Below are 27,355 nucleotides of genomic sequence, written 5' to 3'. Positions count from 1 at the left end.
GGTATTTTGAGCTGAAACTTCACAGACACATTCTGGGGACTCTGACACTTATATTACATCTCATAAAACGGGGCATAACAGGTCCTCTTTAAGCGGTTTCCAGTAGTGTTAGTGTTTTCTAATCACCCAGATTGAATATGTTCTTTTATTTGTTGTTGCTCTTGTTTCAGTTGTGGATCAGTAGAGTGTCTCGTCCTGCTGTTAAAGCGTGGAGCGAATCCGAACTATCAGGATATCTCCGGCTGCACACCTCTGCATCTGGCTGCAAGAAACGGGTAAACGGAGGGTTAATAAACTCCTGCGCTTCTGCCTCCTGCTGGAAGCAGAGCAGTTCACATGCATTTCTATTAATCCCTTCAAGATTGTTTTATATAGCCTGAGCATTTGTATGTATTGCATGCAAAAAATGGTAACTGATCAGTCATTTTTAATACATTTACGTTGAGACCCATGATGTTTTTTTCCCATGTTTTCTTATGTTTTCACAGACAGAAGAAGTGTATGGGCAGACTGTTAGAGTTCAATGCTGATGTTAATATCTGCAATAATGAAGGTCTCACTGCTGTGAGTATGATGATAAATCTGCACAGTTGAGACTGAAATAACAACGACAACAAAAAATATTATTACTATCCTCACTCCTTCACTTTCTGACAATTAATATAGAATTCATATATATTTAGAATTCAAATATATATAAAAAAACTACATTTTAGGGTTTATATTATAACATTTTTATAGTTTTAATATGTGCAATATTGTATATGTGTAAACTATATAAATATATATGTGTGTGTGTGTATATATATGTATTATTAGTTCAAGTTAGTTAATACATTAACTAATGTTAACAAATGAATGTGTGTGTGTATATATATATATATATATATGTATATATGTATATATGTATGTGTGTTTTAGTAACCAATATTTTGTCATTCTGTGTCAAATCAACAAAATTTCAGATATTTCCCCAGCTCAGATGTTTAAGTGTGTTTATATTTTTTCTGAAGAAAGACGAACAAAAAAAGTGATGAAAGCCAAAATTCTAATAGAATTAGAATTCAAAATGTTACTAATAGACCTACCAATCTCTGTGTAAAAATAAAATAATGATGCTGCATCTTTCTAAAGTTATTTTTCCCCCGGCTGTAATCTGGCTCCAAATCTCTGTTGACCCTCCTCTACAAAACAGTGGGTTACTCACTAAATATACATCCATGACATTTAATATTTTGTCTTTCTTCTTAATTTATTTCTTTCACCAAAAAAAAGTAATAATCAAAATGTTTATCTGGCGACCCTCTGGTTGAGTTGACACGGAATGACCCTATACTATTATTTACCGATATTAAGTTCTTCCTCTTGTGTGTTTAGATTCATTGGCTGGCAGTGAATGGCAGGACTGAGCTTCTTCATGACCTGGTCCAGCACGTGTCTAATGTGGACGTGGAGGACGCCATGGGCCAGACCGCCTTGCATGTGGCCTGCCAGAACGGACACAAGACGGTACGAAAACTGTCAGTCTACCACAGTTGCACACTAGAACTAAGAGTCCTTTTACTAATGATGTTTCCCACAGACAGTGCAGTGTCTTCTGGACAGTGGAGCGGACATCAACAGGCCCAATGTGTCTGGAGCGACTCCTCTCTATTTCGCCTGCAGGTGATCATATTCACACAACTACCAGCGTTTACCATGATTACGGTCCGTTTCACTCCGGCCTGAAAGTGGCACACACCGTCAACAGGTCCAATGTGGCCCTTAAAGGGGTGGTTGATTACGATTTCACTTTTCTAACTTTAGTTAGTGTGTAATGTTGCTGATTGAGCATAAACAACATCTGCAAAGTTACAACGCTCAAAGCAAAGGGAGATATTTTCTCTCACAGAAATCGCTTTTTAAGGACTACAACAAACGGCTGATAGGGACTACAGTCTTCCTGGGTTGTTGACATCACTAACTATCACTATCATGACAGAATATGCTAATTAATGACTAGAAGATCACACATCAGCTACATAAATTACTAACCATTCAGAAATGTCCTGTTGCTTCTACATGTTGTCACATGAGTCTCTCCATCTTTGTTCGACTCCAGTTTAAACATTAAAAGGCCAAACGTTTTTTAAATGTTCAGAGCCTGTCTGTGAGGTAATCAGAGCTGCTAACACACACACACACACACACACACACAAGCTCTTGAAGTTCGCCTTCTGTGCCGGGAGCAGCAGCTCATTTGCATTTAAAGGGACACACACAAAAACGGCACGTTTTTGCTCACCCTCAAAAAGTGACAATTTTAACAAAAAAAATATTTGTGCTAAACCTTCACATACACACTCTGGGGACATCAGAGCTTATTTTACATCTTGTGTAAAGGGCATTATACCACCCCTTTAAGAAATCAACTTCCTCTCAGTGACTGAATCTGGACAGTTTTCTGACCGCACAAGAAACATAATTAGTGTAATTAGGGGTTTGAACAGATTTCTTTCCTGTATATAACCTTTCTTGTGAGTTTAATGAGAATAACAAGAGATGTGAGCTTCCTTTGCTGTAATAACAGACTAATAAGAATCGCCCTGATAAGGAAACGTTGCTTTGGTTGCCGAGCAACAGCACTCATCCGTCTCTGGTTTTGATTACTGATATCAGTCCACTCAAGGCTGATGATGATGTGATCAACACTAACATGCCTCACAACACATAATTAGAAAGAGCAATTAAACGTACGGATGATTGTTTTTAAGACATGAATTCTGGGTCTGCTCTGTGCCTAATTTCATAACTCGCTCGCAGCTTTTGTGAATCTCGTGTATTGTAAATGAACCATACGCATCGGTTTCATCTGAGTCGACTAATCGCTGATGACGTCGTTAATAAAAACACGAGAGATGGGAATGCTTTGCAACATGGCACGATTTGTAAAGTCCACACTAGAGACTCTGTAACAACTAGCTAGCAAACAAATGTACCATTTTTTTTTTTTTTTTCACCATTTGTTCTCAAGGCTAGTAGGTGTAAGCTCTCCGTAAGTCACATAATATGACATTTATCCTCAATAATCCAATAGCAGCCTTCAAATACGTGAGCAGAAGTTGTTGAAATGCTGTGAATTTCTGCTGATTTGCCTCACATAACTATCTGTAAAAATAAGTTTCCATTAAAATATTTAAAGTCCCCCTGTAGTCAATAATTGTATCCCTTAAAACTCATCTTTGATATTACATATTTAAATGTTTTTCCTTCAAATTCTTCATGCCTTAAAATATCTTGAATGTAACTCGACACCCTGCCTCATTTAGTATTCGCGGTTCTATGAATATGCAAATGAGCCCCGCCTCCACTCACTCACTCAGCTCAGAGATCACTCGTTGACGATCACACGTTGATCTGATTGGTTACAAGGTAGTTGGTAGTTTTACATGCAAATAACATTCAGAAATGGTATTTTACATTTTTAAGCATCAATAAATAAATACTGGTACAAAAATATGAGAAATTACACTTATTTATTATGACTGAGTTTATTTGTCACGCATACAGCGGCGCGCTGTTTAGGACGGGTTCGGGTCCGCTAAAAAAGTCATTTATTCACATAATGTTCTCTCTCTTAAAATGAGTAAGTGTCAGCTTTATCATACAGTTTATGGCTAAAGCATTTAAAAATAAGCTTATTTATGCAGTCAATCTGCCGTTTTATTCCAACCATTACCCCTGATCAGAGGTTTCCGTAAATTATTACGTTTATACGTTTCATGTTTATATGTTTTCAAGTTTAATAGTGCAATTCAAAAATATTTCAGAGTGTGTAAGTTGTAACTTTTTTTGTTGCGCCCAAATCTGCCGTGTTCATTTCACACTCAAGATAAGAACTTCTTTGTTTACTTGCAGTGAACAAAGTGCAGAACATCATAGAAAAATGAGGCGGGATCGAAACTTGTTGGCATGGAAGGAAGATATTGATATTGTGCCGTTGTCAAGCTTTTGTCATTGTGTTTTAGTCACGGTCAGAGGGACACGGCGCAGATTCTGCTGCTCAGGGGAGCCAAGTACCTGTCCGACAAGAACGGGGTCACGCCACTGGACCTGTGTGTGCAGGTGAACACACTCCTACTGCAGCTTCACTACAGCTTCATTCACATCTTACATTTACATTTCTACATTTTTAGTTTTGTTTAATTTTTGTGATTTTGTGATGTGCTTTTGTCATTTAATTTGTTTATATATATATATATCGTAAATATATATATAGTCATTTATATATATATGTTGGATACGACACAGTGGTGTCATGGTTCGATACATTTTCGATACAGTAAAAAAGAATATATAGTTTAATATATTTATATATAAGTTTAATTTAGTTTTATTTCAGTTTTAGTTTTTATTTCCAGGTAACAGTTTTAGTGTTTCATCTTAAACTTATTATTTATTGTCAAGGCAACATTTCTAATTTTAGTTTAGTTTAAGTTTTTCAACAAATGTTTATTATCAGTTTACAGTGAAATAACGTCTTAATGTTTTTAATAGTTTTTGTTAGGGTTGTGTGACGATATACTCATGTCACGATTCGATTTCCTGAAGTCACGATACGTACTATTGCGATATTTTTAGCCAAAATAAAGAAGAGAGGTTTTTATTATTATTACTTGTATTATTAAAATACGATTATTATTATTTTATTATCATGACCCACAAATATTCCCCCATTGAATTATTATACATTATGTTCATAAAGTAGTTTTATTTAGTATTGTCACTGAAACTCTGTACTCTGACTCACTCTCATGTTGTTTAAGCATGTGAATGTCCGTGTTTACTGCAGTCTGCGTGTCGTTGTGAATCTGTACATCATATAAAGCCGTCGTGTCTCTTCTGAAGACTTGGATTTAGATTAAACCACTCACTTGATTATTTTTACGATACCTTTATGACATTTTTTGGGATCTTTTAAGTTTTAGAGGAATGGGCTTTAAATGGAGGGACAGAAATCTCTCAGGTTTCATAAAAGATATCTTCACATGTGTTTGGAAGTTGAACGAAAATCTTATAGGTTTGAAACGACATGAGAGTGAGTACATGATGACAGAATATACATTTTGGTGTAAATTCTACCTTATAAATGCAGTAAGCTGAGTCTTGGATAAAACTAAGTCTAGACCATATCACGAATCATATCGTTTACATCCTCGTTACACCTCTAGTTTTAGTTTTAGCTAGCGATAATAAGTGCGGTACTCATGTGCAGGGCACTAAAGCTCGTGTGTGTCTAACTGTAGGGTGGTTACGGTGAAACGTGTGAGATTCTCATCCAGCACCACAGCAGACTCTTCCAGACGCTGATACAGATGACCCAGAATGACGACATGAAAGAAAACATGGTACGCCTCTTTTTTCCTCATCTATCTTTCTTCATACGTTTATGTACCTAAATGCCTTTTTACATGATGATTATTACTTTGGTAACACTTTACAGTAAGGTTCGTTTGTTAACATTAGTTAATATATTAACCAACATGAGCAATACATTTGTTACTGTATTTGTTCATCTTTGTTAATGTTAGTTAATAAAAAATACAGCTGTTCATGTTAGTTCATAGTGCATTAACTAATGTTAATATATACGACTTTTAATTTTAATAATGTATTAGTAAATGTTGAAATTAATTTAAACAAAGATTAAAGGGGCATTCCACCCATTTGAACATTGTTTTTTATTGAAAGTGGGTCATATATGTAGTCGAAATGTAAAATAAATTTTGAATTTGGTGCCTTCGTGACCGAGGACCAAGACAAAAAATAACTTCAGGACGCATTTGTATGAAAGACAACAACTCCCACAATGCACCACATTGCACAGCTCCGCAAGCCACTCCCACTAATCCAGAACAGCGCATATCTGCATATAAGAGAAATCACTCTTCCGTCTACAAGGCTAGCTACCACCAGAGCTTGAAATTCATTTCACACAAAATGTCTAGTTAGTTGGCAAACTCATTAGTGCATTACTCCTCGTTTGTATTTCTTTCGAAAAGGTGAATTATTGCATGGTACCTGGATGTTCAGTCAGAACATATGCGGCGCGGAACTAGGATAGTTCACAACACAAACGTCCGTGTCCTCGTCTGATTCAGAGATTTCGTCCAGGCGAAATTGTCATCGTTGAAATTCTTTGCCGCAGACGGACTCTATCTCTGTGTTCGTAGCGGTTCGTAGTTGCATAGTGAGATCACCGGCGCCACCAGTCCGCCCTAACTCGAGCCAGTCCGGGCTCCTCGTCCACGGCAGGCAGGTCTTCTGCCTCGGCTGCTCTTCGCTATAATGCGGCTTGTAAAGGTAGCCACAAACACCTGATTCAAGCATCAGACTTCCGAAATCCTCTTCTTCTATATCATATTGAGCACTCTCCTCCGCTATTGTCATAACTTTACATCTGTCTCCACAGCGCCTGTTAGCTTAGCTTCAAACAAGATGGAGGATATTGCTTTCAGTTTCAGAGAGTAAAGTCCCACCCACTGATCTGTAATAGGTCTGTAGCGTGAGCGGTTCCCGCCCCTGGGAAAGATTGGAGAGATGAGGAACTAGTGCTTGTAGTCTCAACAGAAATCCCCCCCTCTTACACTTCCTCCGACAATGACGCAAAATGACGATTTTTGCGTCATTGTAGGAGGAAGTGTAAGAGGTAAATAACGGATTTCTCCCGTCTCAGGGGAAAATGAGAGAGTGTTGCACGACCATTCAATAGTATGACTGGGTTTCTAACAATGCAAAGCTTAATGCAAATGGGTGGAGTGTCCCTTTAATAAATGCTATAGAAGTGCAGTTCATTATTAGTTCATGTTAACTAATGAGCCTTATTGTAAAGTGTTACCATTATTTCAAAGCTACGGCAGGTTCTAGAATATGTTTCTCAGCAAAACGACTCCAACTACCAAAGGATCCTGACCAGCCTGGCTGACGTGGCCACCACAAATGGACATAAACTGCTGAGGTGCATCTGCGTTATCCACAGTTTTCAAGAAATTCCTCTTCTTATTTCTATCCTTTACTCAAATCAGTTTCTCACTCCGTTTCCACTCAGCTTGTCCAGTAACTTTGAGGTCCAAACAAAGAGTTTTCTCCGGATTATCCGGATCTTCTGTCACGTGTTCTGCCTGGGACCGTCCTCCCCAAACAACGGGAGTGACATGTGCTACAATGGAAACAAGACGCCCCGTAGCCAGGTGTTCAAGGTCAGTGGGCATTACACTGCAAACAAATCTTAACTCAATGCCAATGTTCAGATGCTTAAAGAAAGGAATGTTCTGTTTCACCAAAGCCTTTTTCATTTTCACTTTCGATTCGCAGTAAATGCTACTCTGTGTGTTTGAGTCGCTTATCATTTGCATTTGGGAACGCAACATGAGCCGATGGTATCCCAAATTCATAATAATGAATAAAGACAAAATTAATAATTTAATTATAAATATTGTGTTAAATTTTATGTTGTTTAATTAAAATAAAACATGAACTGTTGTCTCAACTACTGTGTGCCTAATGATGATGATATAATGCTTTTTAATGAATGATGGTAAAAAAATACATATTTTAATGAATTAAATGTATTAAATTACAATTAAGATTAGTGTAATCTTAAATGCAGTTCCCTCTCGAGGAGACTCGCTGCGTCGACGACGCTTTAAAATGAAAAAGAAAGGATAATCACATCCGGTCTGACCGGCGTTAGCTTCTGTGCCTCAGCAAGCGCTCTGTGTTGAAACTGTCTGTCATATTTACTGTTGTATTGTCTGTTCACTCAGTATTTCATGGTGAAACAAATGCAGTCATTGAAATTGTGCGCTTCTCCCGCGTTATTTAACGGGTGGGGATACACATGATTTGTGTGTTGTGTGTTTGGGAGCGGAGCATGCTATGTCAGCCTTCGAGGGGGCTTGACTGTCAGCTTTGTGGAAAACTGTCACTCTTGGAGGAAAGTGGCCAGGCTTGCGATCCTCAGGGATCCGGAGGCAGCACGGAGAAGGCATTCTTATGGAACGCAAATGGATCTCTCGGCCGGGTTAGAAGACAGGCTCCGCCCTTTCTCTTCCTTTACCCGAGGGATCCAGTGCTCTCTCACTGGTGTCGGGAGCTTCTTCCGCCCGGGGTGAGAGCCCAATGCTTCAGTGCTCTAGTACTGAGGAAGTAGATGTGCTGAGCATTGAAAGTGAAAACAAGGGGGAAGAGGATTCGCCACCTCTTTCCCAGCGTATGAGGAGCTGGTGGATGACTCGTGCCGAGGCTAAACTTAATATTGAGTGGCCGGACGAGAAACAAGGCACTTGTCCCAAAAGCAAATTAGACTATCGCTTTTTGTCACAAACTAATGTGTCACCTCCATCACATTATGGCCTTCCATTGTCTTTCCTGATTTGCACAGTGAGCTTATCAGGCTGACCTGCTGGGGGATTTGGGTGAGAGCGAGGGGGTGGAGTATATATGGGAAGTTTATGGCCAAGTGGAAGTGGATCTGTTTTAGACCATTTTTCTTCTGGCTATTTGGTCCCTAAAGAGAGTCGGAGACCTTCAGGTCGTTTCGGTTTCTCCCACCTGCCTTGAATTCGCACCTGGGATGGTCAAGGCATTTCTTTACCCTAAGCAGGGCTACATCCCTAAAGCGCCGACCAATTTACCAAGGCCTACCGTGTTGCAAGCTTTCTGTCCTCCTCCTTTTACTACTCAGGACCAGGAAAAGCTGAATCTTCTATATGTCAAAGGGAACGTCTCAGGTTACGACTGTAACCCTAGTTCCCTGAGAAGGGGACGAGACGGAGGCCATACTTCCTGCATTCCTGTGATCGACTTGCTTCGGCTATATCGAAGCTAACGCCGGTCAGACCGGTCATAAAATATCATAAAATTTAACTGCGGGCACTGCCATTACACCATTGGCTGAGGTGCCTCATGTGATCCAAGTTAGCCGTTACACTTTCTCCAATGGTAAGAGATACAGACCCGCACATCTCCCTAATATAAGACGGTCTCTTTATCATGAATAAAACACAGCTACTGACCAATCAGAATCAAGGACTAGAACTAAGAGTTGTATAAATATTCAATATATCACCTGGCCCTAATGCTGAACGCTGCACAGAGGAACATGATTTCTCTGGTCTTGTGTTGAAGTGACGTTCTCTCGTGTTTCTGTCTAGCCTCTGGAGCTGTTATGGCACTCTCTTGATGAATGGCTGGTCCTCATCTCCACTGAGCTGGAGAAGGAGAGCACAGACGCATCAACCTCATCCTCAGGAAATGACATCGCCTCACTTTTCATGAAAAAGCAGGAGGTCGACCCCTCGGGATCCAGCGAAAGTGGCCCACTGTTACTGGACGCCAGCTCCGTGATGAAGACACCAGAGGGTTATGCCGACGGTCAGGACGTCATCTCGATGATAGCCAGTCGCCTGAGCGCCGTGATCCAGGCCTTCTACATGTGCTGTTCCTGTCAGATGCCTCATGGGTAAGACTGACCTCAAACTCAAACCAGTCCACACAAAACCAGTGTATAAAAGCTGTATATTCTGTAATGATAATCGTGCTGGGAGCAAGCGTTTTACACTTGATGCCACACGGTTCACTCACAGAAAATATCAGTTTTTGTCCTGTGATATTTCTAGTCCTCTGTGGAACAAATGTATTCTGACACCCTTGAAAGGGGATTAAACAAAGTCAGTCTAGAATCAGTCTTATTAAAAATTAATCTTAAGCATATTTAGTAGGGCTGCACGATAATGGCTAAAATGATAATCATGATTATTTTGCTCAAAATTATAATCACGATAATTAATCACGATTATTCTCATTTGAGAAACTACAGAGAAAGAGAAGAGACAGTTGACGGTTTTGCACGAGTATTTGCGCAAAATCCGAGCAGATTTGGTTCACACGAATTTCCCCAGCAAAGTGAGTAAACATAATAACATGCCGAATTGGCCAGTGATTTGACAGCGATACCCGCCAAAGTTCATTTTTAGCTGCATTTGGCGGGTATTAATTTCAAACCATCAGACTTCATTTAACCAACTACAACAAGTAAAACACGGGGAATAAAATGTAAGAGAAAAGCTCTGTTTGGGTAATTTGGGAGATTTAAGCTATTCAGATCTGGCAACCACAAACATCAATGCTAGTGGGGACTTGTTTACAATGCAAGATAATGCAAATGTCTAATAAAAAAAAACGTTTTCAGGATAAAAAACGAGCGGGAAAATATCTAATAAATGAATAAATTAATCGAGAGCGGCAGATATCGCTACCGCGATTAAAATACGATTAATCGTGCAGCCCTAATATTTAGGTTAAACAACCATGTAGGAACACACATCATGGCCATATTCCAGGATGACAATGTCAAGATTCATCGGGGTTAAAATTGTGAGAGAATGGTTGTGATGAAGCATGAAGAATCATTTTCACACATGAAACATCACCTCAAAACCACAGACCATTTGATCAAAATAAACCGCAGAAAATGGCTTGTTCGAAAGGGACAACATGTCCATGCGTTCGATATCCAGCAGGAAAACACACATACTGACAAAATGGATATCTTGAATACACTGTAGGCTTTGGATAAAAGAACCATCAACAACTCTCATTTACATGTGAACTTTATACGTGGACCTAAATGCTTCAAAAGTGTAGAACTGAGAAATGTGCCAACTCATAATGTAATAAGTATTGAATTACTAATGCAATAAAATGTTCATAATGTAATTATTTTTAATAAAATCTTGAGCTCAAAAAATTTACTTTATGAGAAATGTATTAAAATATAATCTCGGCAAAAACGTCATATTTTTCATAATTGTTTTAGCTATTCCATTACAGAACATTTTTAAATCTAAATCCAGTCTGTAACTACCTACAGAATGCACGAGATTTAAATATTCATACTATTATTATTATTTTATTATTATTATTATTATTATATTTTTATTAAACATAAAAAGGTATTAATATTCCCTAACAATGCATTTTTTATCTAAATCCAGTCAAACCTGTGAAAGGCACCAGATTCAAATATTCATACTATTATTATTATTATTACTGTGCATTACTTTTATTTACATAACCCAAATAATCAGTATAACAGCCTGTGAAGAGCTTTCACCTAATGATTTGGTCAATAATGTCTTTAGTTCATTAGTTGTGAAAATCACTCATATCCCTTGAATTATAAATGCATTATACATTTTGGTAGAATATAAACAAGTTTATATGACTATATCTCAAAAAGGATTTAAAAAATGTGTTTCTGGGTTATTATGACTTATAATGATGAAATATGTCATAATCACAAAATTTGTACAATATTTATCAAAAATGTTGAGTTCACAATGTAGCCTATTTTGTGATCAAATGTATTATATTGAAAGACAGTTATATTGTAAACAACTGTGAACTGTGGTTGCATTATTTGCTACAGTGTGTTCATGATGCAATAAATGTCTCATACAATAACCTATTACATATAGGTGAAAGATGGTTATTAAATTCTGAACTCAAGATTTTATTGCGTTTTGAGAAAGTTATTACATTATGAAAATGTTATTGCATTAATAATGAAATGCTTATTACATTATGTGCAGTTATTACGTTATGAATTGTTTAATAATATGGTTTAATCGTCACCCGACACCACCACCGCTTCTCTAATGATAATGTTATTAGATTGTTAAATCGCTCTTTAATTAATGCATGATTTATGTACTCTCATGGCCAAGTCTGAGACCCTGCATACTCTCTTTCCTTCTCTGATATCTAGCATGACCTCTCCTCGATTCATCGAGTTTGTCTGTAAACATGATGAAGTACTCAAGTGTTTTGTGACAAGGTAAGTCAAGAACATCTAATACATTTATAAATCTGTTACATTGCTTATTAAAGAATAGTTTAATGAGGAAAAAAGAACATTTGAAATAATCTTCATGCATCTCTTTTTCTATTCAATGAATGTTCATAGTGACAGCATCTGACAAGCTCTAAAAAAACACAAAAGCAATATCATAAAACTAGTCGACACGACTTTCAAAAGTTTGTGGTCAGGAAGATTTTTTTTTTTTATTATTTTTCTTTATAATTATTAATTTTATTCATCAAGGACACATTCAGTTGATCAGTGACATGAAAGACATTTATAATGATACAAAAGATTCTATTTCAAATAAATGTTGTTCTTTTGGTCTTTCTATTCATTAAAGAATCCTGAAAAAACAAAAATCAGTTTCCACAAAAATCTGAAGCAGCACAACTGATTTCAACACTGAAAATAATCATAAATGTTTCTTGAGCATCTCAGCAATTCAGCTTTGATCACAGGAATACATTACACTTTACTATATATATGCGTAAATATGGCAGTTTAATTTTCAGGCGAACGATACCTTTAAACTTTAGTTTATGGTTTAGTTCATATGTGTACGTATGCATGTGTAGCCCTATACTTTTAAAACACTTTCTTACAATTGCGCTTTCATTATTCCCAGGAATCCCAAAATTATCTTCAACCACTTCCACTTCCTGCTGGAATGTCCTGAACTCATGTCTCGCTTCATGCATATTATCAAAGGCCAGGTAAGCATGAATCCTGAAACAGATCGTGTGCCTGAACAACTTTAGGAAGAAGAAGATGATTTGAATAAAGCTCTATTTGGAAAGAATTAATCAATCTAGAATGATTGAGGTGATTCTGTAGGTGGAGTGAATCTGCATAGAAAATAAACAAATTGCAAGCATAGATGAATACAGTAGAACAAAGATACAAATGAAATAAAGAGCTTTATGTTTTTCAGGTTAGTCTTACTGTATTCAGGGACAGAAATTGAATAATCAAATGTAAAATAACACTGCATAGTCTTCACTGTATAAATTAAATATAATTAATCTTAGTTACAGCTACAAAAGTGATTTTCTTTTTGTTTTTGTTCAAAGTTTTTTTGTTTCACGACAAAAGTTTTTTCCTCTGAAAACGTTATCAAAATGATTCCCGTTCACACAGATCTGTGGAAACGACTGAAACGCTGTATTATGCAGGCCAGACAAGTAATTGGCAATGTCACTTTGTAAAGAAAGATTCACAGATTCACGTTTTTGAAGTTTACACGGAGATGATAACGGCATCGCTTTCAAAACCCGTTTCAGAAACGTGCGCTATGAAACCGTTCTCAGGCCACCAAAACGCTGTCGTGTAAATGAACGGCCAGAACGAATTAAAGTTTTCTGTTTTCAGTTGAAAATGGTCTCATGTTCAAGTTAATAAATAAAGATTTTTACAGAAACAGAAATGAATCAGTCAAAACCTACTTAAGCTGGACAATGACTTTCCTCTAGATCTGCTGTACAGCCAAAACAATCTTTGTTGCATTAATTTCCAATAATCACTGTAAAGCTGCTTTGAAACAATCTATATTGTAAAAAGCGCTAAATAAATGAAGGTGACTTGACTTTGTGTTTAGTTCTTTGATTGACAATAATGACACAGACAGCAACAGGTTTATTAGGCTGCTGTCACTTTAAGACCGAATGCACAGATCCAGTATAATGATACGCATCAGTTTCTTTCTCAGTTGTTTGTTCGTGTGAGCCATAATAGATGGGCATTTTTATCATAAGTTTGCATCTATGTGTCCATTCAATTACAAATAGACGAGAAACAGAAGATGATTCGGTGTTTGCGTGCTGCTCTGTGTGTGTGAATGCTTTAAAAGCACTTGAATGTTTAAACTGACAGGACCTAAAACACATGAAAATGATGAACTTTCACTCTATGATGGTTAAACTCTGCGATTAATCCAAGAATCATGTGCGTTTTGAACAGTGGTGTCTGGTCCGTACAGATTAGCTACGATCCCTGTTCTTGACACATCCTGCGATCATGTGACTCTTCGTAACCGCGATACCGATGCTAAAAGGATATATCGTGCAGCCGTAGTTTGACCTGCTGTGTGCTTGCATTGCGTTGTTCAAGTGTTCAGGTCTGCACTTGCATCTTTGTGTTCAGTTGTTTCTGGCCTAAGGCTTCATCTGTGACATCAAGACGTAATGATCGTCATCGTGTTTAACGGGTCTTTGTTTATCTGTCTTCCTCAGCCTTTTAAAGACCGGTGTGAGTGGTTTTATGAACATCTTCTGGCCGGACAGCCTGACTCGGATATGGTTCACCGGCCGGTTAATGAAAATGATATTCTTCTTGTTCACAGAGGTAGAAGAATTTCCACATTATCTGTTAAAAGGATCCTTCATATTTCTGTCTCCACTTCCTTGATTCATGTTTTCATCTTCTTCCTTCAGACTCTATATTCCGCAGCAGCTGTGAGGTTGTGTCTAAGTCCTCCAACGAGAAACTCAAACAAGGCATCGCCGTGCGGTTCCACGGTGAAGAGGGAATGGTAAGCTTGTTCACGTCGCCCAGGAATATCTTTATCTTAAATCTTTTGGCACTCTCAGACATGCAGCCCTGTCAAAAGAGAGTAAACCACAAACCAAACGAGGCCTCGTTACACTGATTCTGCCACAGTTAAGTGGTGTTGTTTGGCACAATGCAGAGTGGTAAAAGTATCAGAATGGCAGCAACAAAAATACAACAGCAAGAGCTTTATAGCCAATATTTATTAAATATTCTGTCTCCTCCACTGGATGCAAATAAACAGGCGTGTTCGTAAGATGTAAAATGTATGTAAATATACACATCACCAGGTCTACACCACCCTTCCTATCTGATCAAAATTTCATTCGGATCATGCACATCAGATTGGTTGATAGTTCGGCCAAAATTGTTTTAATTCTCTCCTCATTTAATATTAACCCTTTAGAACCTGAAGCTAAAATAGGTATTTTTCACATATTTAGATTTTTTGACTGTAAAATTCTAAAACAATGTGCTATCTTCATGTGCAAGCTTTTTCAGAAAAAGATTAGCTTTCAACAAATTACAGTTATTGACCATTATTTTGTATGGTGAGTTTGTAAATAGAATTTAAATAGACAAAAAAACAAAATAAATGTACTAATTTTTATTTAGAAAAAAAACTGAAATCACGAACGAACACTTTTACTTGAAAAATGAACTATAATACATATATACAAGTCTTTTTTTGTATATAATACATATATACAAGTCTTGGGTATGCATTCATACTAGGCATGCACACATACACATGCACACACCACATGCTAAGATACGTAAAAGAGTAACGCTATCCGCCTCCCAAGTTTCATTAAAAACATCCCAATCCCCTCTTCTGCTGTCTACCACTTCTTTCTCCATGTATTTGTTCGTTTCTTCTATTATTTTATGCAATCCAAAATAGGGCTGGACCCGAATATTCGAATAATCGTTCGGTGGGTTGGTATTCGATTTGAAAATTTGACATTCGAATATTCGTTTTTTTTTTGTTTTTTTTTGCACACCCCCGCGAAACGGTATTTTTTTTTTGGGATCCCCCGCGAAACGGTTCTCATTCGCGCTTGAAGGCCGGCGACTCACTGGCTGCGTGGCGTGTCCGTTTTTATTTCGGCTCCCATGTTAACAGGTTGGAGTTTGCACACTGCCTGCATGAGACACACGTCTCAGGCGCGGCTCGAACCAAGCGGAAAACGTGCATGCTAGAAATAGAACCGACGGGAGTGTTCTCTGACTAGAGCAGAACAGCGGAGTTTGTATGGACCGAATGCTTGTGTTTTGGGTTAAGCTGCGTTGCTTTGACATTGTGGAAAATAGAATAATAGAAACAAAATGTATTAGCCTTTTTACCCGTTATTATCAATCTAAATTAATCTCGTTTTTAATTTAACTTAATTTCGTTTTTCTTTATTTAAATTTTTTTTCTTTATTTAAATTTCGTTTTTCTTTATTTAAATTTCGTTTTTCATTATTTAAATTTCGTTTTTTCTTTATTTAAATTTCATTTTTTCTTTATTTAAATTTCGATTTTCTTTATTTAATTTTTTTTTATTTTTAAATCTACCCTTTACTGTGTCAGCAATTTGTTAGTCAGAAAAATATTAGACTACCTTAAAAGTATTGCTTAATTTAACAGACCTGTGTGTGTGCGTTTTATATTTTTTACAGTCTATGGTTTTATATCACTAGTGCAGTGTCCGTTTTCGGAGAATATAAGCCCTGCCCGCGTGAGGCGCGCCGCTTCCCGCTCGCGCTGTTCTGTAGTTTACTAAAAGTTTAAATTCTGAATGTGTCGTCTCGCGTGTCCATCTATATTGCGACACTGCACTCCTGTGTGAAGTCGATTGGATGAACGGTTCTCGAAATAATAATTATGCAAACAGACATACAGACACATAGAGATTCCTGCCTTTATTAGAGAGAAGAATATGTTCAGCCCCCTCTCTCCGAAGCTTCGAATATTCGATGTTCATTACTACCGAAGCTTCGAAGCTCAAAAAATGGTATTCGGACCAGCCCTAATCCAAAACACTCTAACCTGCCGCGCTTCGTATCTCTGTTCAAATCCTTCCTTCCCGCTCTGCCAGAAAGCTGCTGTCATTTGCTGACGGAAAGCATGAAATTACCGTAATAAGCCGTTTATTGCAGAAAAGCGCATGTTGTCTACTGTCAGGGGCAATTTGAATGGTTTTGATAGTGCAAACGGTTGAAGAGTTACGGTAAAATGAATACAGCTTGCTGGTGTGTGTCGGCGACGACACAGCCGGTTCTAAAGGGTTAATATATTTCAAAACGCGCCCTCAAGTTGTTCCAAACCTGTATACGTTTCTTTGTTCTAAACACAAAAGAAGATATTTTGAAGAATGTTGGTGTCCAAACAGTTGTGTGGCACTATTGACTTCCATTATGGAGATCACTGGGGTTCATCGACTGCTTGGTTACCAACATTCAAAATATCTTCTTTTGTGTTTAGCAGAACAAAGAAACAAAAACAGGTTTGGAAAAACTTGAGAGCGAGTAAATGATGACAGAATTTGACTTTTTTTGGCTGGATTGTCCCTTTAAGGCTTTTCAATCCGGCATTATGACCCAAATATATTATTGCTAGATTTTACTCCACTAAAAACGGGCACTTATTCAAATGAACCGCACAAAGCAATCACAGCAGAGTTCGTGTTAATCCAACCAAACCTGCCAAATGTGAACACGTTCAGTGAAGGCAGCATTAACTTGCTTTGCATCAAGAGTCTTCTATATGTGTTCGTGTATTGGCTATTTTACAAGATTTTAGATTATTTTTGATTGTTTTGATGCAAGGATCTTATTGTTTCCACCACAGAATAAAACATTTTAAAAGATAATTGTGACTTTTTATCTCACAATTGAGAGTTTACATCTCGCAATTCTGACTTTATTGCGACTTTATAAGAAATGTAAACTTGCAATTGTGAGAAAAAAGTCAGAATTGAGGTAAAAAGTCGCAATTACTTTTTTTGTGTGTGTGTGTGTGTGGCAGAAACAAGCTTCCATAAGATCTAGGGTTGATGTCATGAACATTGTTATTCTTGTTTTCAGGGTCAGGGTGTGGTCAGAGAGTGGTTTGACATTCTGTCCAATGAGATCATCAACCCGGACTACGCGCTGTTTACACAATCTGCCGATGGTAAGTGACATCATCTCTAAAATGCAGTGTAGTTCAAATGTGCGTCTCCCATGTCAGGATCCCACTAGCCAACTTCATATTGGCCAGAAATATCTTCTCCTCTGTCTGTAGTGTTACTCATCAATTGATATGGACATAGAGTGACAAAAAAGTGTCAAGAAAAAAATAAGGATGCAGTTCATTAAGTTCCCCTTTGAATGGGTGTGATATGAATTTGATTTTTTACGGACATACAAATTATATGTGCATGTTTAGTTTCACTGAAAAAACATTTACATTCCATCCACCTCATTTTGCAAAGTGGAAGCTATTTTCTGTGACTTCCGAGCTATTCATTAGCCTTCATTATTCAATAACTGGAAGAATAACAAAATGCTTTAAATGAAAAAATAATTTGCACTACAAACCAGCATGTACAATAATACATTTAAGAATATATAACAAATAACAGTTTGCAATAGCAAGCAGCATGACAGACAGTTTTAGTACAGCTCAAATAACTGGAAGCGATGAGACCGGAAGGTTTGACAAATTGAAGTTACAAATGTCCGCTCACTGTCTTACGTTAAAAATAAGGTGGATAAAAATACAAGTGCAGGAAAACCCCCTGGATTGAACAATCACCAGGGAAGAGTCTGCTTTTACCATGTTGCTCTTGAAGAGGGAAAGGTTTGGAGCTGATCTGGCCCAGCGAGCTATTCTGCGTTTAAAAGATGTCCAAACACAGCCTGACGTCTAGGCTAAAACAAGGCAGAATTTGAGCTGTCAGTGAAAATTTAATAGACGTCTAAACCACATCCAAAGAATAGACTAGTCATCAATTAACAAAGAAATGAAATGAGTGAAGAAATGAAACCAAACACCTTGTAATCACTGTTGACTTTGCTTACATGATGGGATATCATACATCTCACAAGTTATTCTGGCAAAAACGACATGTGACCAAATTCAAGGTTATTTTGGCTAGAAGTGTGTTACTCACAGCCGGACTATATCGGGTCTGTAGTTAACCGAGACGGTGAAATGACGGCTGTTGCTTGCTGGGGGTGATCGGAGCCAGACGAGGCAGAGAAGGCTTCTCTCAGTGTGGGGAAAGCTCTTCGGTCTCTGTCACAGGGCAGCTTGATGTTGTCTGAGGGTCTGAGGACCGTGAACTCAGCTGGGATTGGCTGAGGACATCATCATCATCACCCGCTGAGAGATGTGCCACACGCAGGGATTGGCTCGGACTCGTGAGTCTTTAAATGAATGCCTTCAAATCAGCAAAGAGATATTGGCTAGTGGGAACCCGGCTTCAGAAGAATCATCTCCTCCGGGATTTATGCGGAAATAGATAACATTCCCTTCCCTTCTCAGATACACTGTGTTGTGTTTAAATATTTATATATGTGTTTTGCATGTGTGTGCATGGATTATTATTATTATTTTTTCATTTACAGGTACCACGTTTCAACCCAACAGTAATTCCTCTGTAAATCCAGACCATCTGAACTACTTCCGATTTGCTGGTCAAATCCTGGGTCTGGCTCTCTATCATCGACAGCTGGTGAACATCTACTTCACACGCTCCTTTTACAAGCACATACTGGGTAACACACTCCACTCTCAGAGTCACTCTGAATCAGCACATTTCTTTTTACATTGACTCTGTTTGTTGAACCTGTTCTCGCATGCATATGTGTACAGATGAACTTGTATAGACATTCTTGATACGCTTTAATCAAGTGAGTGAACTCAATACATGGTCATCAGGGTTTGAAATGAACACCCGCCAAATGCGGGTAAAAATCGACAGTGGCGGGTAACGCTGTCAAATCACGAGCCAATTTGGCGTGTTACTTGTTATGTTTACTCTGCGGGGAAGATCGTGTAAGCCAAATCTGTGTAGATTTAGATTATTAGTGCAGATTATTGTGCAGAATCTGCACATATTTGGCTTACTTGAACACAGACGTCACTACACAACACATAACGGTGCGCTGCATTTGCATTGATGCAATAGCGAAGATTAAAAAGCTTTTGATTAACAGATATTGTTATTTTCCAACATCCTACATTTTTGGATATTCTTTGTGCTGTATTGTCCATCTAAAACACATTTTTGGTGATGAGGATGAAATAGAAAGGGAGGAGATGCTGGATGACAGGATTTTGTTTGAATAAGTATAAGAATAATTAATGTATGAAATCAAGCTTATTATATACATATAATATATAAAAAGCTGTGACGTAGTTAATCTGGTTTATATCTTCTTAGGGCGCTAGTAGAAGTTCTGAATGGCCGGTAACTTAAACATTTCGTACCCTGATGGTCATTGTCATTGCGCATGATTACAAGCACAAGAATCAGAAATTGTCTTATGCATCATATACCCAATACGCCACACACTGATCAAGCCAGTATTACGGTTTGTAGAGTGGGAAAAGTATGTGCATGTAAACGAGTGTCTGATACGTGCATCACGAGTTAAAATGTGTTTTGTGTGTGATCTCTGCAGGCATCCCAGTGAGCTATCAGGATGTGTCGTCCATTGACCCAGAGTACGCCAAAAACCTGCAGTGGATCCTGGACAATGACATCAGTGATCTTGGCCTCGAGCTCACCTTTTCCGTGGAGACGGATGTGTTCGGAAACATGGAAGAGTTCCCGCTCAAACCAGGAGGAACTGCCATTCAGGTCACACAAGACAACAAGGTAATATATATATATATATATATATTGTCATTGTTTTCAGTTAGAAGTGTCTCAGTTCTCTTTTATAGTCAATCCTGATTTGTCATTTAGAGCATTTATTTGCAGAAAATAGCAGTGGGTTAAAATGGTAACACTTTACAATAAGGTTAATTAGTTAATATTAGTTAACTACCGTAGTTAACATGAACTAAGAATGAACAATACTTCTACAGCATTTATTAATCTTAGTTAGTATTAATTTCAATATTTACTAATAAGTTATTAAAATCAAAGGTTGTGTTTGTTAACATTAGTTAATGCACTGTAAACTAACATGAACAAACAATGAACAGCTGTATTTGTATTAACTAACATTAACTAATATTAATAAATACTGTAACAAATGTATTGCTCAGTGTTAGTTCATGTTAGTTAATTAACTAATGAACCTTATTGTAGTGTTACCGTTTTAGTGTTACTAAAAACATATTTGTGGCATGTCTACATCAAACCTTTGAATCATCTGTAAGGGAACATTGGGGTAAGATGAGCCAGTTTCCAGGCTAGTTAATATTCATTCCATTTGAAGCTAGTTGTGTCTCTTTGTAACCATCATGCTTTAAATAATTTCCCTCATTAAAAACTTTCACACATGAAATCAAAGGTACTTTAGAAAAAAGATGAATTGTAATTTTCAAAAAAGCAGTTTAAATCATTTACATGAGTTTTTTTGTTAGTGGTATTCGTCCTCATTGTAGTCGCCCAAGACTAGCGAGTACAAAGCGCTGTCTGGATGGTGGTGATGGTTTGATTTGTGCTGTTTCTGTGTGTGTCAGGAGGAGTATGTGCAGCTGGTGACGGAGCTCAGGATGACCCGAGCCATTCAGCCTCAGATCAATGCTTTCCTGCAGGGCTTTCACACTTTCATCCTTCCCTCGCTCATTCAGCTCTTTGATGAGTATGAGCTGGTCAGTGGATTCCTCCTCTCATCTCTGCATGAGACTCCTGCAAAGATCTCTTTATATTCTCATGTTGCAGTTTTCATTTGGAGTTTCTCTCTGCTGTTTTTCTCTCCTGTGCTCACTGAAGAAAAAGAAAAAAAATCATAGTATGTTTTGTAGTATGGATTAAGACGATAGAGCTGAGCATCAGCAGGTTAATGAGTTCTGTCAAACACATCCTGTATATATAAGATTAATCCACAAAATAAACATATTACCACTTGCATTTGCACTGCTATTGCTGTGAATGCTCAAGTAAACGAATCAAGACACACGGTTTCTTAACCAGACGCGATTCCAGTGACAAGCAATTTGTCTGTCTAAACCAGATGTGACGCCACAAAATCAATTAAAAACCACAGCCAATCAGAAGAGCGTGTGGGCGGAGTCTCTGCAAGTGCACTGCACTCGCAAACAAATCAATCAAAAACCACAGCCAATCAGAAGAGCGTGTGGGCGGAGTCTCCCTGCAAGTGCACTGCACTCGCAAACAAATCAATCAAAAACCACAGCCAATCAGAAGAGCGTGTGGGCGGAGTCTCTCTGCAAGTGCACTGCACTCGCAAACAAATCAATCAAAAACCACAGCCAATCAGAAGAGCGTGTGGGCGGAGTCTCTGCAAGTGCACTGCACTCGCAAACAAATCAATCAAAAACCACAGCCAATCAGAAGAGCGTGTGGGCGGAGTCTCTCTGCAAGTGCACTGCACTCGCAAACAAATCAATTAAAAACCACAGCCAATCAGAAGAGCGTGTGGGCGGAGTCTCTGCAAGTGCACTGCACTCGCAAACAAATCAATCAAAAACCACAGCCAATCAGAAGAGCGTGTGGGCGGAGTCTCCCTGCAAGTGCACTGCACTCGCAAACAAATCAATCAAAAACCACAGCCAATCAGAAGAGCGTGTGGGCGGAGTCTCTCTGCAAGTGCACTGCACTCGCAAACAAATCAATCAAAAACCACAGCCAATCAGAAGAGCGTGTGGGCGGAGTCTCTGCAAGTGCACTGCACTCGCAAACAAATCAATCAAAAACCACAGCCAATCAGAAGAGCGTGTGGGCGGAGTCTCTCTGCAAGTGCACTGCACTCGCAAACAAATCAATTAAAAACCACAGCCAATCAGAAGAGCGTGTGGGCGGAGTCTCTGCAAGTGCACTGCACTCGCAAACAAATCAATCAAAAACCACAGCCAATCAGAAGAGCGTGTGGGCGGAGTCTCCCTGCAAGTGCACTGCACTCGCAAACAAATCAATCAAAAACCACAGCCAATCAGAAGAGCGTGTGGGCGGAGTCTCTCTGCAAGTGCACTGCACTCGCAAACAAATCAATCAAAAACCACAGCCAATCAGAAGAGCGTGTGGGCGGAGTCTCCCTGCAAGTGCACTGCACTCGCAAACAAATCAATCAAAAACCACAGCCAATCAGAAGAGCGTGTGGGCGGAGTCTCTCTGCAAGTGCACTGCACTCGCAAACAAATCAATCAAAAACCACAGCCAATCAGAAGAGCGTGTGGGCGGAGTCTCTCTGCAAGTGCACTGCATTTGGAACCATATAAGTTTAACATTAAAAATTAAAAATACATACTGAGTGACTGAAACAATCTTTGTCAAAGAATACACACGTTTGTTCATGTCTGTAAACTGAGTTTGCAGTTCAAACAGTTTTGTTTACTTTAATTTATTTTCAATTTCTAAGGTAAATTATTCACTGCAGCTTTCAGTATAGCTGCAAAGGTCATGCAAAATGATATTCAAACTCACGTTAAATTCTTTTAGCATTAAATGAAGCACAAAATCAGAACCCGAGATTATCATTGTCATACTTTATACTTTACATTTCTTAAATAGAATCGACGCGTATTGCCGTTGTGGCTGGTTTGGACAAAAGCTCAGATTAAAAGGTGCCTTGTATCGTGTGTCGCGGCACGTCTGGTTTGAACACGGTGTTACACTACAAAATCATAAACAGTCTCTAAAATATTGATATTTTGAGAGAACTGTTTCTTTAAAAGTGTTAGGCCATGTTATAAATGCCTAAATCAGAGTCTCTGTGTGTGTGTGTTTATCTGCTGCGGATGCTTGATGGGATTGAATGTGTGTGTGTGTGTGTGTGTGTGTGTGTTTGAGTAGGAGCTGCTGTTGTCAGGCATGCCTGAAATCGATGTGATGGACTGGAAGAGGAACACCGAGTACACTAGTGGCTATGACCTGCAGGAGCCGGTGATACAGGTATCCCATCAGCACATACACAGCTATAATTCTCTTATATTAGACAGTATATTATCAATTTTTTAATAACACAGTATATTATCAATTTTTACACATCGCAGTTTACACATTTATTAATAGTGAGAGCACTGTTGAGTTAGCAATAGTAGTAAAGGGTAAATGGCTGAACAAAATAATTGTTACACTCTTTTATTTATTTTTTTGCAATGTTGTAGTGATTAAAAACAATACACAAAAATGTGTCATTTCACAAATATCTGCTGTGTCATAGTTTCAGTGATTTTATAGCCCAGCCTGTTTCAGCCAGACTACGGTCACAGACTTACATGTGTGTTTGTTGCAGTGGTTTTGGGAAGTGGTTGAAAATCTCACTCAAGAAGAAAGAGTCCTTCTCCTGCAGTTTGTTACCGGAAGGTACGTATCGATATTTCCTCATGCTGTGTTCAGGCACTTGCAACGGGAATTGCTTGTGACACTTATAGGGTACAATAGTTCCTTCCTGAAACTAAGCTTTAAGTTTCTCTCTCTCTTCTGCCTTAAAAGAAAAAATGGCTGAGAAAAAGAGAGGAAAAATGGCGAATTCTTTGTTGTCACAATTTTAAGAATGGTTGCGTGTTTTGTAAATCCATTACATGCAAAATATTTTGGTAATATATTTAAAATAGTTGTATATATATGTGTATATATATATATATATATATATATATATATATATATATATATATATATATATATATTATATATATATTATATATATATATATTATATATATATATATATATATATATATATATATAAATATATATATATATATATATATATATATAAATATATATATATATATAAATATATGCAAAATGATGCATATATCATTTTGCTCCTCTCTTCCCAGTCTGTCAGTAACGCTCTGTTTAGTTCCTGTCTCTATGAAGCCCCTCCCTCTGAAAAGCACACTGTGCTCTGATTGGTCGGCTGGAGCAGTGTGTTGTGATTGGTCGAGTGCTTTGAGTGTGTTTTGGAAATGTCCCGCCCCTTACCATAACCACTACTAACTAACTCAACCAGGCCCCGCCCCTTTATTCTGCGTATGAGTTATCTAAATGAGGAATATTGTGACGTTCGTTCCCGGAGGAAACTCAAGACTACAATGGAGGCGTTTCAGGAGTTCAGAAACACTGACACTGATATAGAGAATCTTAGAGAATCTCCTTCATTTTACATAAATCTTATTTTCTTGACATTACTGTGAAATATTAGCTATTACAGTTATTCCCTGTTAAAATAGTGTATTTTAGTGTTTCGTTTCCCTCCCACAAAACAATAAACCTTGTTATAGCAATTTTTTTCCCCTTTGCTTAAAATATTTTATAGACTACAAATACCTTTTTTGTGAGGAAAGTCACTTATTATGTACAATAGTAATAATAACCCTCATATAATTACAAATGATGTAAATCCCTGATACAGTAATCAGAAAAGACGTGAATGCATGAACATTTATGAATTTACACTATTTAAGACAGATCTAAGTAACCGTCAGTTTAATAGCTAACTCAACCAGGCCCCGCCCCTTTATTCTGCGTATTAATTATTTAAATGAGGAAAATTGTGTGTTCCTCATTTAAATAATAATTCAATGGAGGCGTTTCAGGGAGTTCAGAAACAGTGCCACTGACATAGAGAAGAACTGGAGCTTTGCAGAGCTTTTTCAGGCTCAAACAGCAACATAATACCCTTTTTTCTTTGTCTATCAGTTCAAGAGTCCCTCACGGAGGATTTGCTTTTCTGATGGGCGGCAGTGGTCTCCAGAAGTTTACTATCGCCGCTGTGCCCTACACATCAAACCTACTGCCTACCTCGAGCACATGGTGAGAGTGAGACTGGAGCACTAGAGGGCACTGTGGCTCTTCTCGTGTTTCTGAGCTGCTTTATAACATGGATGATGAAGGACAGGGACCAGGAAGAAAGAATAACAAAAAAAACAAAATAAAGTGCATGTAATGAAACCAGTGTGACTCTCACAATGTAGCATCACTTACCTATCTCTCTGTTTTCACAGCATTAACATGCTGAAACTCCCAGAATACCCCAGCAAGGACGTCCTGCGTGATCGTTTGCTGGTCGCACTGCATTGTGGGAGTTACGGATACACCATGGCGTGACGCAGGCTTTTGCGTTTGCTGAGACTTCTGCTGTATGGACACACAACGCACACACGACTCAGTTCAGGGATTCTTCAACACTACAATTCAAAAGCCTTTAAATTAGAGTCTATGACAAGGACATCAGTGGGAAATGACACGAGTTCACGAGTTCATGACACTCCAGAGGCTGATGTGCATGTATGAAAGGAAGTCCAGGTCACATTTCACCATCAATTCGAAATAAGAAATTATATTTTGCATAAAGAAAATTAAGCCTTTTTAGGGCCTTTACAATTCATTTTAGATATTCCCATTGCTGTAATAGTCGTGTTTTCTGTATTGCATCAAAAATCGTTACTATTATACTTTTTTTTTCTTATTAAAATCAGCATAAATTACCAAGATGGATAAATACTTGACTTTTTTTTTTTTTTTTGATGTTGTTTTTCCACAAAATCTAATTTATCATAAAAATAGGCAATGCATTTAAATATTTCTAATTTAATTTGTTGGTGAAATGTGACCCGCATATGTTCTTGACCGGTTTCATGAGATTCACTCTTATGGCCTGTTGGATTTATTCATGCAAAAGTCCGTTTTATTTTACGTTGATAACTGTATTCCAGGCTGTATTATTTCAGCTATTTGATGCTGTTTAACTCACGCCATGCTTCAGTTGCATGTGTGTGTGTGTGTGTGTGTGGATGCATGTGAGATGGTTGAATATTTATAGCTGATAGTCAACACATTATTGAAATTAGTTTTTCTGTTGCATTGATGTGTTTGTCTGTTGTGGCACACTTTCACTTAGTGTTCTTGACTGTTTTTTTACTCTTATGATTATTGTGCCATATATATTTTTCATGTACTCAAATGTATTTAGTTATATATGGGGTTGTCATCATAGTCCAAAAATTCTTCATTTTATATTTGTCTAAATCGTTTCTGTGCAATTAAGTTATTCTGTAAAAGTATCAAATAATGTGTTCAGGGTGTGCCAAATATTCTCACCAACAAATCATAGTTTCCTCTTGTAAAACACGGACATGTCAAGAAATGATTTTGAAAAGGGAAGTCGGATCATTTTAGGAATGTACAATATCTTTACTATTGGTTGTGAATTAAAGTGAAAATGTAGATTTATAAATCTATTTATTCTAATTTATCATTATGATTTGGGATTCAAATTTGTTTTTGTACTTGTAATGACAGAGTAAACTGCACAATCTTTTGGATATTACAGGTGGGCATCAAAAATATTAAAGTATGGATTTTATTACAGATGAAGCTAATTATTATTTGTTTGTGTTATACCATTTTAGCAGGTTTCAACAAGCATAATACATTTCTATGACAAGCGATGACATATTTTTGTAGGCCAACCGTGAAGTCAGGATATTTTTTTTTGTATTATCTTTTGGATTATAGCAGAAACTAAGCTCTGTCCAACAAATGTTTTTGATTCTTACACGTTTTTTTTTTTTTTTTTTTTTTTATCATGATAATCTTGAACACAAACTTTTATGAAATTTGATACAATCGACAGAAGTAAAAAGCTAAACGTAAGCTATGAACGAACTAAACCATGGTCACATGACTTCAACATCACCATCATTCTTCATTAAAAAAAACAAAAAAACATTTTCCCTGAAAATTTGCAAGAGCACGATGAAATGTTGAAATTACAACACGTGACATTC

At 37.7% G+C, this 27,355-nt stretch overlaps 1 protein-coding gene across 1 annotated transcript in view; it reads left to right on the top strand.

Annotated features, from left to right (window-relative positions):
- hace1 (HECT domain and ankyrin repeat containing E3 ubiquitin protein ligase 1) overlaps positions 1 to 26,936 on the top strand; it is a 29,678-nt gene extending 2,742 nt beyond the window's left edge. The window contains exons 4-24 of the mRNA XM_084089590.1: positions 171 to 275; positions 489 to 564; positions 1,378 to 1,509; positions 1,583 to 1,665; positions 4,008 to 4,104; positions 5,286 to 5,387; positions 6,891 to 6,997; positions 7,088 to 7,238; positions 9,195 to 9,502; positions 11,810 to 11,878; positions 12,531 to 12,618; positions 14,134 to 14,245; positions 14,335 to 14,432; positions 17,522 to 17,609; positions 19,049 to 19,198; positions 20,108 to 20,304; positions 21,120 to 21,251; positions 23,413 to 23,511; positions 23,855 to 23,925; positions 25,266 to 25,379; positions 25,571 to 26,936. Coding sequence (XP_083945716.1) covers positions 171 to 275; positions 489 to 564; positions 1,378 to 1,509; positions 1,583 to 1,665; positions 4,008 to 4,104; positions 5,286 to 5,387; positions 6,891 to 6,997; positions 7,088 to 7,238; positions 9,195 to 9,502; positions 11,810 to 11,878; positions 12,531 to 12,618; positions 14,134 to 14,245; positions 14,335 to 14,432; positions 17,522 to 17,609; positions 19,049 to 19,198; positions 20,108 to 20,304; positions 21,120 to 21,251; positions 23,413 to 23,511; positions 23,855 to 23,925; positions 25,266 to 25,379; positions 25,571 to 25,673 — 2,482 coding nt within the window. The 3' untranslated portion in view covers positions 25,674 to 26,936. The remainder of the gene's footprint in view (positions 1 to 170; positions 276 to 488; positions 565 to 1,377; positions 1,510 to 1,582; positions 1,666 to 4,007; positions 4,105 to 5,285; positions 5,388 to 6,890; positions 6,998 to 7,087; positions 7,239 to 9,194; positions 9,503 to 11,809; positions 11,879 to 12,530; positions 12,619 to 14,133; positions 14,246 to 14,334; positions 14,433 to 17,521; positions 17,610 to 19,048; positions 19,199 to 20,107; positions 20,305 to 21,119; positions 21,252 to 23,412; positions 23,512 to 23,854; positions 23,926 to 25,265; positions 25,380 to 25,570) is intronic.
- Positions 26,937 to 27,355: the final 419 nt, after the last annotated feature.

This window comes from Abramis brama (assembly GCF_963993115.1).
Source record: "Abramis brama genome assembly, chromosome: 17".
In the NCBI taxonomy this organism is placed as follows: domain Eukaryota; kingdom Metazoa; phylum Chordata; class Actinopteri; order Cypriniformes; family Leuciscidae; genus Abramis; species Abramis brama.
This window is presented reverse-complemented; position numbering and strand designations above follow the sequence as displayed.